At 46.5% G+C, this 14,751-nt stretch overlaps 1 protein-coding gene across 1 annotated transcript in view; it reads left to right on the top strand.

The window, feature by feature from the left end:
- The window catches only part of LOC311120991 (putative JmjC domain-containing histone demethylation protein 2C), a gene marked incomplete at both ends in the record, with an annotated part of 113,381 nt that overhangs the window by 40,364 nt on the left and 58,266 nt on the right, over positions 1 to 14,751 (top strand). Inside the window, 3 exons of the mRNA XM_084195541.1 lie at positions 8,594 to 8,718; positions 10,858 to 11,004; positions 12,873 to 12,917. Of these exons, the coding sequence (XP_084051667.1) occupies positions 8,594 to 8,718; positions 10,858 to 11,004; positions 12,873 to 12,917 (317 nt within the window). The remainder of the gene's footprint in view (positions 1 to 8,593; positions 8,719 to 10,857; positions 11,005 to 12,872; positions 12,918 to 14,751) is intronic.

Consider the following 14,751-nt stretch of genomic DNA (forward strand, 5'->3'; position numbering starts at 1 on the left):
GGGCCATATATAGTGCACTACTTTAGACTAGAGCCTCATGGGGCCATATATAGTGCACTACTTTAGACTAGAGCCTCATGGGGCCATATATAGTGCACTACTTTAGACTAGAGCCTCATGGGGCCATATATAGTGCACTACTTTAGACTAGAGCCTCATGGGGCCATATATAGTGCACTACTTTAGACTAGAGCCTCATGGGGCCAAATGTAGAGCACTAAAAAGAGAATACAGAGCCCAGGACAGAGACAGAGCCCAGGACAGAGACAGAGCCCAGGACAGAGACAGAGCCCAGGACAGAGACAGAGCCCAGGACAGAGACAGAGCCCAGGACAGAGACAGAGCCCAGGACAGACACCAGGACAGAGACAGAGCCCAGGACAGAGCCAGAGCCCAGGACAGAGCCAGAGCCAGAGCCCAGGACAGAGACAGAACCCAGGACAGAGACAGAGCCCAGGACAGAGACAGAGCCCATGACAGAGACAGAGCCCATGACAGAGACAGAGCCCAGGACAGAGACAGAGCCCAGGACAGAGACAGAGCCCAGGACAGAGACAGAGCCCATGACAGAGACAGAGCCCAGGACAGACACCAGGACAGAGACAGAGCCCAGGACAGAGACAGAGCCCAGGACAGAGACAGAGCCCAGGAAAGAGACAGAGCCCAGGACAGAGACAGAGCCAAGGACAGAGACCAGGAATCATTGCCACGGCCAGAATAGACCAGACCAGCCACTCTGTCATGTTATCTATCCAAGCAGACACTGATTTCCGTACCTGGCCCTGTGTCTGCTAGTACTGCCATCAGTGTCTGTTGTGGATACTGTAAGGACCAGATATCAGAGGAGACTGTCTGTTAGTCAGTGTGTTGTAAGGACCAGAGGAGACTGTCTGTTAGTCAGTGTGTTGTAAGGACCAGAGGAGACTGTCTGTTAGTCAGTGTGTTGTAAGGACCAGAGGAGACTGTCTGTTAGTCAGTGTGTTGTAAGGACCAGACATCAGAGGAGACTGTCTGTTAGTCAGTGTGTTGTAAGGACCAGACATCAGAGGAGACTGTATGTTAGTCAGTGTGTTGTAAGGACCAGAGGAGACTGTCTGTTGGTCAGTGTGTTGTAAGGACCAGAGGAGACTGTCTGTTAGTCAGTGTGTTGTAAGGACCAGAGGAGACTGTCTGTTAGTCAGTGTGTTGTAAGGACCAGACATCAGAGGAGACTGTCTGTTGGTCAGTGTGTTGTAAGGACCAGAGGAGACTGTCTGTTAGTCAGTGTGTTGTAAGGACCAGAGGAGACTGTCTGTTAGTCAGTGTGTTGTAAGGACCAGACATCAGAGGAGACTGTCTGTTGGTCAGTGTGTTGTAAGGACCAGAGGAGACTGTCTGTTAGTCAGTGTGTTGTAAGGACCAGAGGAGACTGTCTGTTAGTCAGTGTGTTGTAAGGACCAGACATCAGAGGAGACTGTCTGTTAGTCAGTGTGTTGTAAGGACCAGAGGAGCCTGTCTATTAGTCAGTGTGTTGTAAGGACCAGAGGAGACTGTCTATTGGTCAGTGTGTTGTAAGGACCAGAGGAGACTGTCTGTTAGTCAGTGTGTTGTAAGGACCAGAGGAGACTGTCTGTTAGTCAGTGTGTTGTAAGGACCAGAGGAGACTGTATGTTAGTCAGTGTGTTGTAAGGACCAGAGGAGACTGTCTATTGGTCAGTGTGTTGTAAGGACCAGAGGAGCCTGTCTGTTAGTCAGTGTGTTGTAAGGACCAGAGGAGACTGTCTGTTGGTCAGTGTGTTGTAAGGACCAGAGGAGACTGTCTGTTAGTCAGTGTGTTGTAAGGACCAGACATCAGAGGAGACTGTCTGTTAGTCAGTGTGTTGTAAGGACCAGAGGAGACTGTCTGTTGGTCAGTGTGTTGTAAGGACCAGACATCAGAGGAGACTGTCTGTTAGTCAGTGTGTTGTAAGGACCAGAGGAGCCTGTCTATTAGTCAGTGTGTTGTAAGGACCAGAGGAGACTGTCTGTTAGTCAGTGTGTTGTAAGGACCAGAGGAGACTGTCTGTTAGTCAGTGTGTTGTAAGGACCAGAGGAGACTGTCTGTTAGTCAGTGTGTTGTAAGGACCAGAGGAGACTGTCTATTGGTCAGTGTGTTGTAAGGACCAGAGGAGACTGTCTGTTAGTCAGTGTGTTGTAAGGACCAGAGGAGACTGTCTGTTGGTCAGTGTGTTGTAAGGACCAGAGGAGACTGTCTGTTAGTCAGTGTGTTGTAAGGACCAGACATCAGAGGAGACTGTCTGTTAGTCAGTGTGTTGTAAGGACCAGAGGAGACTGTCTGTTGGTCAGTGTGTTGTAAGGACCAGACATCAGAGGAGACTGTCTGTTAGTCAGTGTGTTGTAAGGACCAGAGGAGACTGTCTGTTGGTCAGTGTGTTGTAAGGACCAGAGGAGACTGTCTGTTAGTCAGTGTGTTGTAAGGACCAGAGGAGACTGTCTGTTAGTCAGTGTGTTGTAAGGACCAGAGGAGACTGTCTGTTAGTCAGTGTGTTGTAAGGACCAGAGGAGACTGTCTGTTAGTCAGTGTGTTGTAAGGACCAGACATCAGAGGAGACTGTCTGTTAGTCAGTGTGTTGTAAGGACCAGAGGAGACTGTCTGTTAGTCAGTGTGTTGTAAGGACCAGAGGAGACTGTCTGTTAGTCAGTGTGTTGTAAGGACCAGAGGAGACTGTCTGTTAGTCAGTGTGTTGTAAGGACCAGAGGAGACTGTCTATTGGTCAGTGTGTTGTAAGGACCAGAGGAGATTGTCTGTTAGTCAGTGTGTTGTAAGGACCAGAGGAGACTGTCTGTTAGTCAGTGTGTTGTAAGGACCAGACATCAGAGGAGACTGTCTGTTAGTCAGTGTGTTGTAAGGACCAGAGGAGACTGTCTGTTTGTCAGTGTGTTGTAAGGACCAGAGGAGACTGTCTGTTAGTCAGTGTGTTGTAAGGACCAGAGGAGACTGTCTGTTAGTCAGTGTGTTGTAAGGACCAGAGGAGACTGTCTGTTAGTCAGTGTGTTGTAAGGACCAGAGGAGACTGTCTGTTAGTCAGTGTGTTGTAAGGACCAGAGGAGACTGTCTGTTGGTCAGTGTGTTGTAAGGACCAGAGGAGACTGTCTGTTAGTCAGTGTGTTGTAAGGACCAGAGGAGACTGTCTGTTAGTCAGTGTGTTGTAAGGACCAGAGGAGACTGTCTGTTAGTCAGTGTGTTGTAAGGACCAGAGGAGACTGTCTGTTAGTCAGTGTGTTGTAAGGACCAGAGGAGACTGTCTGTTAGTCAGTGTGTTGTAAGGACCAGAGGAGACTGTCTGTTAGTCAGTGTGTTGTAAGGACCAGACATCAGAGGAGACTGTCTGTTGGTCAGTGTGTTGTAAGGACCAGAGGAGACTGTCTGTTAGTCAGTGTGTTGTAAGGACCAGAGGAGACTGTCTGTTAGTCAGTGTGTTGTAAGGACCAGAGGAGACTGTCTGTTAGTCAGTGTGTTGTAAGGACCAGAGGACACTGTCTGTTAGTCAGTGTGTTGTAAGGACCAGAGGAGACTGTCTGTTGGTCAGTGTGTTGTAAGGACCAGAGGAGACTGTCTGTTAGTCAGTGTGTTGTAAGGACCAGAGGAGACTGTCTGTTAGTCAGTGTGTTGTAAGGACCAGAGGAGACTGTCTGTTAGTCAGTGTGTTGTAAGGACCAGAGGAGACTGTCTGTTAGTCAGTGTGTTGTAAGGACCAGAGGAGACTGTCTGTTAGTCAGTGTGTTGTAAGGACCAGACATCAGAGGAGACTGTCTGTTGGTCAGTGTGTTGTAAGGACCAGAGGAGACTGTCTGTTAGTCAGTGTGTTGTAAGGACCAGAGGAGACTGTCTGTTAGTCAGTGTGTTGTAAGGACCAGAGGAGACTGTCTGTTAGTCAGTGTGTTGTAAGGACCAGAGGACACTGTCTGTTAGTCAGTGTGTTGTAAGGACCAGAGGAGACTGTCTGTTGGTCAGTGTGTTGTAAGGACCAGAGGAGACTGTCTGTTAGTCAGTGTGTTGTAAGGACCAGAGGAGACTGTCTGTTAGTCAGTGTGTTGTAAGGACCAGAGGAGACTGTCTGTTAGTCAGTGTGTTGTAAGGACCAGAGGAGACTGTCTGTTAGTCAGTGTGTTGTAAGGACCAGAGGAGACTGTCTGTTAGTCAGTGTGTTGTAAGGACCAGACATCAGAGGAGACTGTCTGTTGGTCAGTGTGTTGTAAGGACCAGAGGAGACTGTCTGTTAGTCAGTGTGTTGTAAGGACCAGAGGAGACTGTCTGTTAGTCAGTGTGTTGTAAGGACCAGAGGAGACTGTCTGTTAGTCAGTGTGTTGTAAGGACCAGAGGAGACTGTCTGTTAGTCAGTGTGTTGTAAGGACCAGAGGAGACTGTCTGTTGGTCAGTGTGTTGTAAGGACCAGACATCAGAGGAGACTGTCTGTTAGTCAGTGTGTTGTAAGGACCAGAGGAGACTGTCTGTTAGTCAGTGTGTTGTAAGGACCAGAGGAGACTGTCTGTTAGTCAGTGTGTTGTAAGGACCAGAGGAGACTGTCTGTTAGTCAGTGTGTTGTAAGGACCAGAGGAGACTGTATGTTAGTCAGTGTGTTGTAAGGACCAGAGGAGACTGTCTGTTGGTCAGTGTGTTGTAAGGACCAGATGAGCCTGTCTGTTAGTCAGTGTGTTGTAAGGACCAGAGGAGACTGTCTGTTAGTCAGTGTGTTGTAAGGACCAGAGGAGACTGTCTGTTAGTCAGTGTGTTGTAAGGACCAGACATCAGAGGAGACTGTCTGTTAGTCAGTGTGTTGTAAGGACCAGAGGAGACTGTCTGTTAGTCAGTGTGTTGTAAGGACCAGAGGAGACTGTCTGTTAGTCAGTGTGTTGTAAGGACCAGAGGAGACTGTCTGTTAGTCAGTGTGTTGTAAGGACCAGAGGACACTGTCTGTTAGTCAGTGTGTTGTAAGGACCAGAGGAGACTGTCTGTTAATCAGTGTGTTGTAAGGACCAGAGGAGACTGTCTGTTAGTCAGTGTGTTGTAAGGACCAGAGGAGACTGTCTGTTAGTCAGTGTGTTGTAAGGACCAGAGGACACTGTCTGTTAGTCAGTGTGTTGTAAGGACCAGAGGAGACTGTCTGTTAGTCAGTGTGTTGTAAGGACCAGAGGAGACTGTCTGTTAGTCAGTGTGTTGTAAGGACCAGAGGAGACTGTCTGTTAGTCAGTGTGTTGTAAGGACCAGAGGAGACTGTCTGTTAGTCAGTGTGTTGTAAGGACCAGAGGAGACTGTCTATTGGTCAGTGTGTTGTAAGGACCAGAGGAGACTGTCTATTGGTCAGTGTGTTGTAAGGACCAGAGGAGACTGTCTATTGGTCAGTGTGTTGTAAGGACCAGAGGAGACTGTCTGTTGGTCAGTGTGTTGTAAGGACCAGAGGAGCCTGTCTATTGGTCAGTGTGTTGTAAGGACCAGAGGAGACTGTCTGTTAGTCAGTGTGTTGTAAGGACCAGAGGAGACTGTCTGTTAGTCAGTGTGTTGTAAGGACCAGAGGAGACTGTCTGTTAGTCAGTGTGTTGTAAGGACCAGAGGAGACTGTCTGTTAGTCAGTGTGTTGTAAGGACCAGAGGAGACTGTCTGTTAGTCAGTGTGTTGTAAGGACCAGAGGAGACTGTCTGTTAGTCAGTGTGTTGTAAGGACCAGAGGAGACTGTCTGTTAGTCAGTGTGTTGTAAGGACCAGAGGAGACTGTCTGTTAGTCAGTGTGTTGTAAGGACCAGAGGAGACTGTCTGTTATTCAGTGTGTTGTAAGGACCAGAGGAGACTGTCTGTTAGTCAGTGTGTTGTAAGGACCAGACATCAGAGGAGACTGTCTGTTAGTCAGTGTGTTGTAAGGACCAGAGGAGACTGTCTGTTAGTCAGTGTGTTGTAAGGACCAGAGGAGACTGTCTGTTAGTCAGTGTGTTGTAAGGACCAGAGGAGACTGTCTGTTAGTCAGTGTGTTGTAAGGACCAGAGGAGACTGTCTATTGGTCAGTGTGTTGTAAGGACCAGAGGAGACTGTCTATTGGTCAGTGTGTTGTAAGGACCAGAGGAGACTGTCTATTGGTCAGTGTGTTGTAAGGACCAGAGGAGACTGTCTGTTGGTCAGTGTGTTGTAAGGACCAGAGGAGCCTGTCTATTGGTCAGTGTGTTGTAAGGACCAGAGGAGACTGTCTGTTAGTCAGTGTGTTGTAAGGACCAGAGGAGACTGTCTGTTAGTCAGTGTGTTGTAAGGACCAGAGGAGACTGTCTGTTAGTCAGTGTGTTGTAAGGACCAGAGGAGACTGTCTGTTAGTCAGTGTGTTGTAAGGACCAGAGGAGACTGTCTGTTAGTCAGTGTGTTGTAAGGACCAGAGGAGACTGTCTGTTAGTCAGTGTGTTGTAAGGACCAGAGGAGACTGTCTGTTAGTCAGTGTGTTGTAAGGACCAGAGGAGACTGTCTATTGGTCAGTGTGTTGTAAGGACCAGAGGAGACTGTCTATTGGTCAGTGTGTTGTAAGGACCAGAGGAGACTGTCTATTGGTCAGTGTGTTCCCGTTACCTGACAGATGAAGAGGCTCTGTGGTCTTGGAGCTGGTGCTTATTTACAATGTCCACATTTTAATGACTGTAATGAACTTGGCCTAGCTTAATGAGACCTAGTGTGTAATTAGAGCTGCATGGATCTCTTAGACCTCTCTGTGGTGCTAATGGCCTCCCTAGTCTAGCAACCAGATGAGGAGGTTATCTGTCTCGTCCGCAGACTCTGGTCAAGGTGCAAGGACCTCTTAGACCTCTCAGTGGTGCTAATGGCCAGAGAGAGACAGTGTGAAGCGTTTAAGGCAGGCCTCTGATATTGAATGTAGTCTCAGTGGCGTTAATGGACAAGGAGAGACAGTGTGAAGCGTTTAAGGCAGGCCTCTGATATTGAATGTAGTCTCAGTGGTGTTAATGGCCAGAGAGAGACAGTGTGAAGCGTTTAAGGCAGGCCTCTGATATTGAATGTAGTCCCAGTGGCGTTAATGGACAAGGAGAGACAGTGTGAAGCGTTTAAGGCAGGCCTCTGATATTGAATGTAGTCTCAGTGGCGTTAATGGACAAGGAGAGACAGTGTGAAGCGTTTAAGGCAGGCCTCTGATATTGAATGTAGTCTCAGAGGAGAGACAGTGTGAAGCGTTTAAGGCAGGCCTCTGATATTGAATGTAGTCTCAGAGGAGAGACAGTGTGAAGCGTTTAAGGCAGGCCTCTGATATTGAATGTAGTCTCAGAGGAGAGACAGTGTGAAGCGTTTAAGGCAGGCCTCTGATATTGAATGTAGTCTCAGAGGAGAGACAGTGTGAAGCGTTTAAGGCAGGCCTCTGATATTGAATGTAGTCTCAGAGGAGAGACAGTGTGAAGCGTTTAAGGCAGGCCTCTGATATTGAATGTAGTCTCAGTGGTGTTAATGGACAAGGAGAGACAGTGTGAAGCGTTTAAGGCAGGCCTCTGATATTGAATGTAGTCTCAGAGGAGAGACAGTGTGAAGCGTTTAAGGCAGGCCTCTGATATTGAATGTAGTCTCAGAGGAGAGACAGTGTGAAGCGTTTAAGGCAGGCCTCTGATATTGAATGTAGTCTCAGAGGAGAGACAGTGTGAAGCGTTTAAGGCAGGCCTCTGATATTGAATGTAGTCTCAGAGGAGAGACAGTGTGAAGCGTTTAAGGCAGGCCTCTGATATTGAATGTAGTCTCAGAGGAGAGACAGTGTGAAGCGTTTAAGGCAGGCCTCTGATATTGAATGTAGTCTCAGAGGAGAGACAGTGTGAAGCGTTTAAGGCAGGCCTCTGATATTGAATGTAGTCTCAGAGGAGAGACAGTGTGAAGCGTTTAAGGCAGGCCTCTGATATTGAATGTAGTCTCAGAGGAGAGACAGTGTGAAGCGTTTAAGGCAGGCCTCTGATATTGAATGTAGTCTCAGAGGAGAGACAGTGTGAAGCGTTTAAGGCAGGCCTCTGATATTGAATGTAGTCTCAGAGGAGAGACAGTGTGAAGCGTTTAAGGCAGGCCTCTGATATTGAATGTAGTCTCAGAGGAGAGACAGTGTGAAGCGTTTAAGGCAGGCCTCTGATATTGAATGTAGTCTCAGAGGAGAGACAGTGTGAAGCGTTTAAGGCAGGCCTCTGATATTGAATGTAGTCTCAGAGGAGAGACAGTGTGAAGCGTTTAAGGCAGGCCTCTGATATTGAATGTAGTCTCAGAGGAGAGACAGTGTGAAGCGTTTAAGGCAGGCCTCTGATATTGAATGTAGTCTCAGAGGAGAGACAGTGTGAAGCGTTTAAGGCAGGCCTCTGATATTGAATGTAGTCTCAGAGGAGAGACAGTGTGAAGCGTTTAAGGCAGGCCTCTGATATTGAATGTAGTCTCAGAGGAGAGACAGTGTGAAGCGTTTAAGGCAGGCCTCTGATATTGAATGCCCATAGCGGCTCTGGAAGAATATCTAGCCTAGTTACAGATATCTGAATGTGTATCTCAGGTGGTATAACTGGATGTCTTTCAGACTGTATTTAACCCCCACGTTGCTCCTGTTCTCCTCCAGGTCCCTATTCATTAAATGGCTACCGGGTCCGTGTTTACAGACAAGACTCAGCTACTCAGTGGTTCACAGGGATCATCACACATCATGACCTCTTCAGCCGTACTATGGTTGTGATGAATGACCAGGTAAATACACTCCTCTCATATTAAATACACCTCTATACTCCTCTCTACTCTTCATATTAAATACACCTCTATACTCCTCTCTACTCTTCATATTAAATACACCTCTATACTCCTCTCTACTCTTCATATTAAATACACCTCTATACTCCTCTCTACTCTTCATATTAAATACACCTCTATACTCCTCTCTCTACTCTTCATATTAAATACACCTCTATACTCCTCTCTACTCTTCATATTAAATACACCTCTATACTCCTCTCTACTCTTCATATTAAATACACCTCTATACTCCTCTCTCTACTCTTCATATTAAATACACCTCTATACTCCTCTCTACTCTTCATATTAAATACAGTGAGGGAAAAAAGTATTTGATCCCCTGCTGATTTTGTACGTTTGCCCGCTGACAAAGACATGATCAGTCTATAATTTTAATGGTAGGTTTATTTGAACAGTGAGAGACAGAATAACAACAACAAAATCCAGAAAAATGCATGTAAAAAATGTTAGATATGTATTTGCATTTTAATGAGGGAAATAAGTATTTGACCCCTCTGCAAAACATGACTTAGTACTTGGTGGCAAAACCCTTGTTGGCAATCACAGAGGTCAGATGTTTCTTGTAGTTGGCCACCAGGTTTACACACATCTCAGGAGGGATTTTGTCCCACTCCTCTTTGCAGATCTTCACCAAGTCATTAAGGTTTCGAGGCTGACGTTTGGCAACTCGAACCTTCAGCTCCCTCCACAGATTTGCTATGGGATTAAGGTCTGGAGACTGGCTAGGCCACTCCAGGACCTTAATGTGCTTCTTCTTGAGCCACTCCTTTGTTGCCTTGGCCGTGTGTTTTGGGTCATTGTCATGCTGGAATACCCATCCACGACCCATTTTCAATGCCCTGGCTGAGGGAAGGAGGTTCTCACCCAAGATTTGACGGTACATGGCCCCGTCCATCGTCCCTTTGATGCGGTGAAGTTGTCCTGTCCCCTTAGCAGAAAAACCCCTCCCAAAGCATAATGTTTCCACCTCCATGTTTGACGGTGGGGATGGTGTTCTTGGGGTCATAGGCAGCATTCCTCCTCCTCCAAACACGGTGAGTTGAGTTGATGCCAAAGAGCTCAATTTTGGTCTCATCTGACCACAACACTTTCACCCAGTTCTCCTCTGAATCATTCCGATGTTCATTGGCAAACTTCAGACGGGCATGTATATGTGCTTTCTTGAGCAGGGGGACCTTGCGGGCGCTGCAGGATTTCAGTCCTTCACGGCGTAGTGTGTTACCAATTGTTTTCTTGGTGACTATGGTTCCAGTTGCATTGAGATCATTGACAAGATCCTCCCGTGTAGTTCTGGGCTGATTCCTCACCGTTCTCATGATCATTGCAACTCCACGAGGTGAGATCTTGCATGGAGCCCCAGGCCGAGGGAGATTAACAGTTATTTTGTGTTTCTTCCATTTGTTGTCACCTTCTCACCAAGCTGCTTGGCGATGGTCTTGTAGCCCATTCCAGTCTTGTGTAGGTCTACAATCTTGTCCCTGACATCCTTGGAGAGCTCTTTGGTCTTGGCCATGGTGGAGAGTTTGGAATCTGATTTATTGATTGCTTCTGTGGACAGGTGTCTTTTATACAGGTAACAAGCTGAGATTAGGAGCACTCCCTTTAAGAGTGTGCTCCTAATCTCAGCTCGTTACCTGTATAAAAGACACCTGGGAGCCAGAAGTCTTTCTGATTGAGAGGGGGTCAAATACTTATTTCCCTCATTGAAATGCAAATCAATTTATAACATTTCTGACATGTGTTTTTCTGGAGTTTTTTGTTGTTATTCTGTCTCTCACTGTTCAAATAAACCTACCATTAAAATTATAGACTGATCATGTCTTTGTCAGTGGGCAAACGTACAAAATCAGCAGGGGATCAAATACTTTTTTCCCTCACTGTACTCCTCTATACTCCTCTCTCTACTCTTCATATTAAATACACCTCTACACTCCTCTCTCTTAAGACATTCACCTCACCTTATGGACACTAAATCCCCTCATTGTTGTAAGTTGTATTTTTTTCCTACACAAATGTAGAAGACATACTTTAATAATGTCTTTACATGTCAAACATCATGTGGTCTCCCTCTCCTAGGTTCTAGAGCCCCAGAACGTTGACCCATCTACGATACAGATGACCTTTCTAGACGATGTTGTCCACTCTCTGCTGAAAGGAGAGAACATCGGCATCCAGTCCAGACGCAGGTCCCGTTCCAGCAACAACCAGAACAACTCTGCCCACGTGAGTACACACACACACACACACACACACACACACACCCACACGCACGCACGCACGCACGCACGCACGCACGCACGCACGCACGCACGCACGCACGCACGCACGCACGCACGCACGCACGCACGCACGCACGCACTCACACACACACACACACACACACACACACACACACACACACACACACACACACACACACACACACACACACACACACACACAGTAACACACACACACACACACAGTAACACACACACACACGCACGCACGCACGCACGCACGCACACACACACACACACACACACAGTAACACACACACACACACACACACACACACAGTAACACACACACACACACACACACACACACACACACACACACAGTAACACACACACACACACACACACCCACACACACACACACACACACACACACACACACACACACAGTAACACACACACCCACACACAGTAACACACACACCCACACACACACCCACACCCACACCCACACCCACACCCACACACACACACACACACACACACCCACACCCACACACACACACACACACACACACACACACACAGTAACACACACACACCCACACACACACACACAGTAACACACACACACCCACACACACACACACACACAGTAACACACACACACCCACACACACACACACACACACACACACACACACACACATAAACCCACGCCCGCGCACACAGTAACACACACACACACACACACCCACACACACAGTAACACACACACACACACACACACATAAACCCACGCCCGCGCACACACACACAGTAACACACACACACAGTAACACACACACACTGTAACACACACACACTGTAACACACACACACTGTAACACACACACACTGTAACACACACACACTGTAACACACACTGTAACACACACATTGTAACACACACAGTAACACACACACCCACACACACACACACACACACACACACACACACACAGTAACACACACACACACACACACACACACAGTAACACACACACACACACACACAGTAACACACACACACACACACACACACACACACACACATAAACCCACGCCCGCGCACACAGTAACACACACACACACACACACACACACACCCACACACACAGTAACACACACACACACACACACATAAACCCACGCCCGCGCACACACACACAGTAACACACACACACTGTAACACACACACACTGTAACACACACACACTGTAACACACACAGTAACACACACACACTGTAACACACACTGTAACACACACACTGTAACACACACAGTAACACACACACACTGTAACACACACAGTAACACACACACACTGTAACACACACACACTGTAACACACACACACACACACACACACTGTAACACACACACACAGTAACACACACACACACAGTAACACACACGCGCGCTCTAAAACACACACACAGCTGGAAGCAGCTGGTCATCATCAACAGTCTGTCAGTGTTAATACGTTTGCTGCTTGTTAGTGTCACGTTACCTGTTAGTCCATTGGTGCTGATCCACTATTTGTTTTTACATGTTTTTGTTGGCGTGTCAGTTTGTCTTTATACTTTCCACCAGCTGTCTGTCAGTGTGTACAGCTTTAAAGTAAACTTCCCATGTGATTGGATCCTTTAAAGTAAACTTCCCATGTGATTGGATCCTTTAAAGGAAACTTCCCATGTGATTGGTATGCTTCATTTAAAAAAACAAAAAAAGCCAATCAGTCAATGGTATCACTGGTCCCTTTATCATTAACCAGATCTTTCTGTCCCACCATGTTGTTGTTTTCTAATTGATCATTTGTGGTATGCCAGCAGACAGCAGGAGGGAGACCCACCAGCACCACAGGAAGAGAGCAGGTACCACCGGCCAGAGGCCTCCTCTCCTCCTCTGTAGTAGTAGTAGTAGTAGTAGTAGTAGTAGTAGTCCAGAGGTCTCCTCTCCTCCTCTGGAGTAGTAGTAGTAGTAGTAGTAGTAGTAGTAGTCCAGAGGCCTCCTCTCCTCCTCTGTAGTAGTAGTAGTAGTAGTAGTAGTAGTAGTAGTAGTAGTAGTAGTAGTAGTAGTAGTAGCAGTAGTAGTAGTAGTAGTAGTCCAGAGGTCTCCTCTCCTCCTCTGTAGTAGTAGTAGTAGTAGTAGTAGTAGTAGTAGTAGTAGTAGTAGTAGTAGTAGTAGTAGTAGTAGTAGTAGTAGTCCAGAGGTCTCCTCTATAGTAGTAGTAGTAGTAGTAGTAGTAGTAGCAGTAGTAGTAGTAGTAGTAGTAGTAGTAGTAGTAGTAGTAGTAGTAGTAGTAGTAGTAGTAGCAGTAGCAGTAGTAGTAGTAGTAGTAGCAGCAGCAGTAGTAGTAGTAGTCCAGAGGTCTCCTCTCCTCCTCTATAGTAGTAGTAGTAGTAGTAGTAGTCCAGAGGTCTCCTCTCCTCCTCTGTAGTAGTAGTAGTAGTAGTAGTCCAGAGGTCTCCTCTCCTCCTCTATAGTAGTAGTAGTAGTAGTAGTAGTAGTAGTAGTCCAGAGGCCTCCTCTCCTCCTCTATAGTAGGAGTAGTAGTAGTAGTACTAGTAGTAGTAGTAGTCCAGAGGCCTCCTCTATAGTAGTAGTAGTAGTAGTAGTCCAGAGGTCTCCTCTCCTCCTCTATAGTAGTAGTAGTAGTACTAGTAGTAGTAGTAGTCCAGAGGCCTCCTCTATAGTAGTAGTAGTAGTAGTAGTAGTCCAGAGGTCTCCTCTCCTCCTCTATAGTAGTAGTAGTAGTAGTAGTAGTACTAGTAGTAGTAGTAGTCCAGAGGCCTCCTCTATAATAGTAGTAGTAGTAGTAGTAGTAGTAGTAGTAGTCCAGAGGCCTCCTCTCCTCCTCTGTAGTAGTAGTAGTAGTAGTAGTAGTAGTAGTAGTAGTCCAGAGGCCTCCTCTCCTCCTCTATAGTAGTAGTAGTAGTAGTAGTAGTAGTAGTAGTAGTAGTAGTAGTCCGGAGGTCTCCTCTCCTCCTCTGTAGTAGTAGTAGTAGTCCAGAGGTCTCCTCTCCTCCTCTATAGTAGTAGTAGTAGTAGTAGTCCAGAGGTCTCCTCTCCTCCTCTATAGTAGTAGTAGTAGTAGTAGTAGTAGTAGTAGTCCAGAGGTCTCCTCTCCTCCTCTATAGTAGTAGTAGTAGTAGTAGTAGTAGTAGTAGTAGTAGTAGTAGTAGTAGTAGTAGTAGTAGTAGTAGTCCAGAGGTCTCCTCTCCTCCTCTATAGTAGTAGTAGTAGTAGTAGTAGTCCAGAGGTCTCCTCTCCTCCTCTATAGTAGTCAAATCAAATCAAATCAAATCAAATCAAATCAAATTTTATTGGTCACATGCGCCGAATACAACAGGTGCAGACATTACAGTGAAATGCTTACTTACAGCCCTTAACCAACAGTGCATTTATTTTAAACAAAAAAGTAAGAATAAAACAACAACAAAAAAGTGTTGAGAAAAAAAGAGCAGAAGTAAAAAATAAAGTGACAGTAGGGAGGCTATATATACAATAGAATAAAGTGACAGTAGGGAGGCTATATATACAGGGGGGTACCGTTGCATTACATTTACATTTTAGTCATTTAGCAGACGCTCTTAACCAGAGCGACTTACAGGAGCAATTAGGGTTAAGTGCCTTGCTCAAGGGCACATTAACGTCATTTAGCAGACGCTCTTAGCCAGAGCGACTCACAAATTGGTGCGTTCACCC

The sequence above is a fragment of the Coregonus lavaretus genome (assembly GCF_964263955.1).
Source record: "Coregonus lavaretus genome assembly, contig: HAP1_SCAFFOLD_1327, whole genome shotgun sequence".
In the NCBI taxonomy this organism is placed as follows: domain Eukaryota; kingdom Metazoa; phylum Chordata; class Actinopteri; order Salmoniformes; family Salmonidae; genus Coregonus; species Coregonus lavaretus.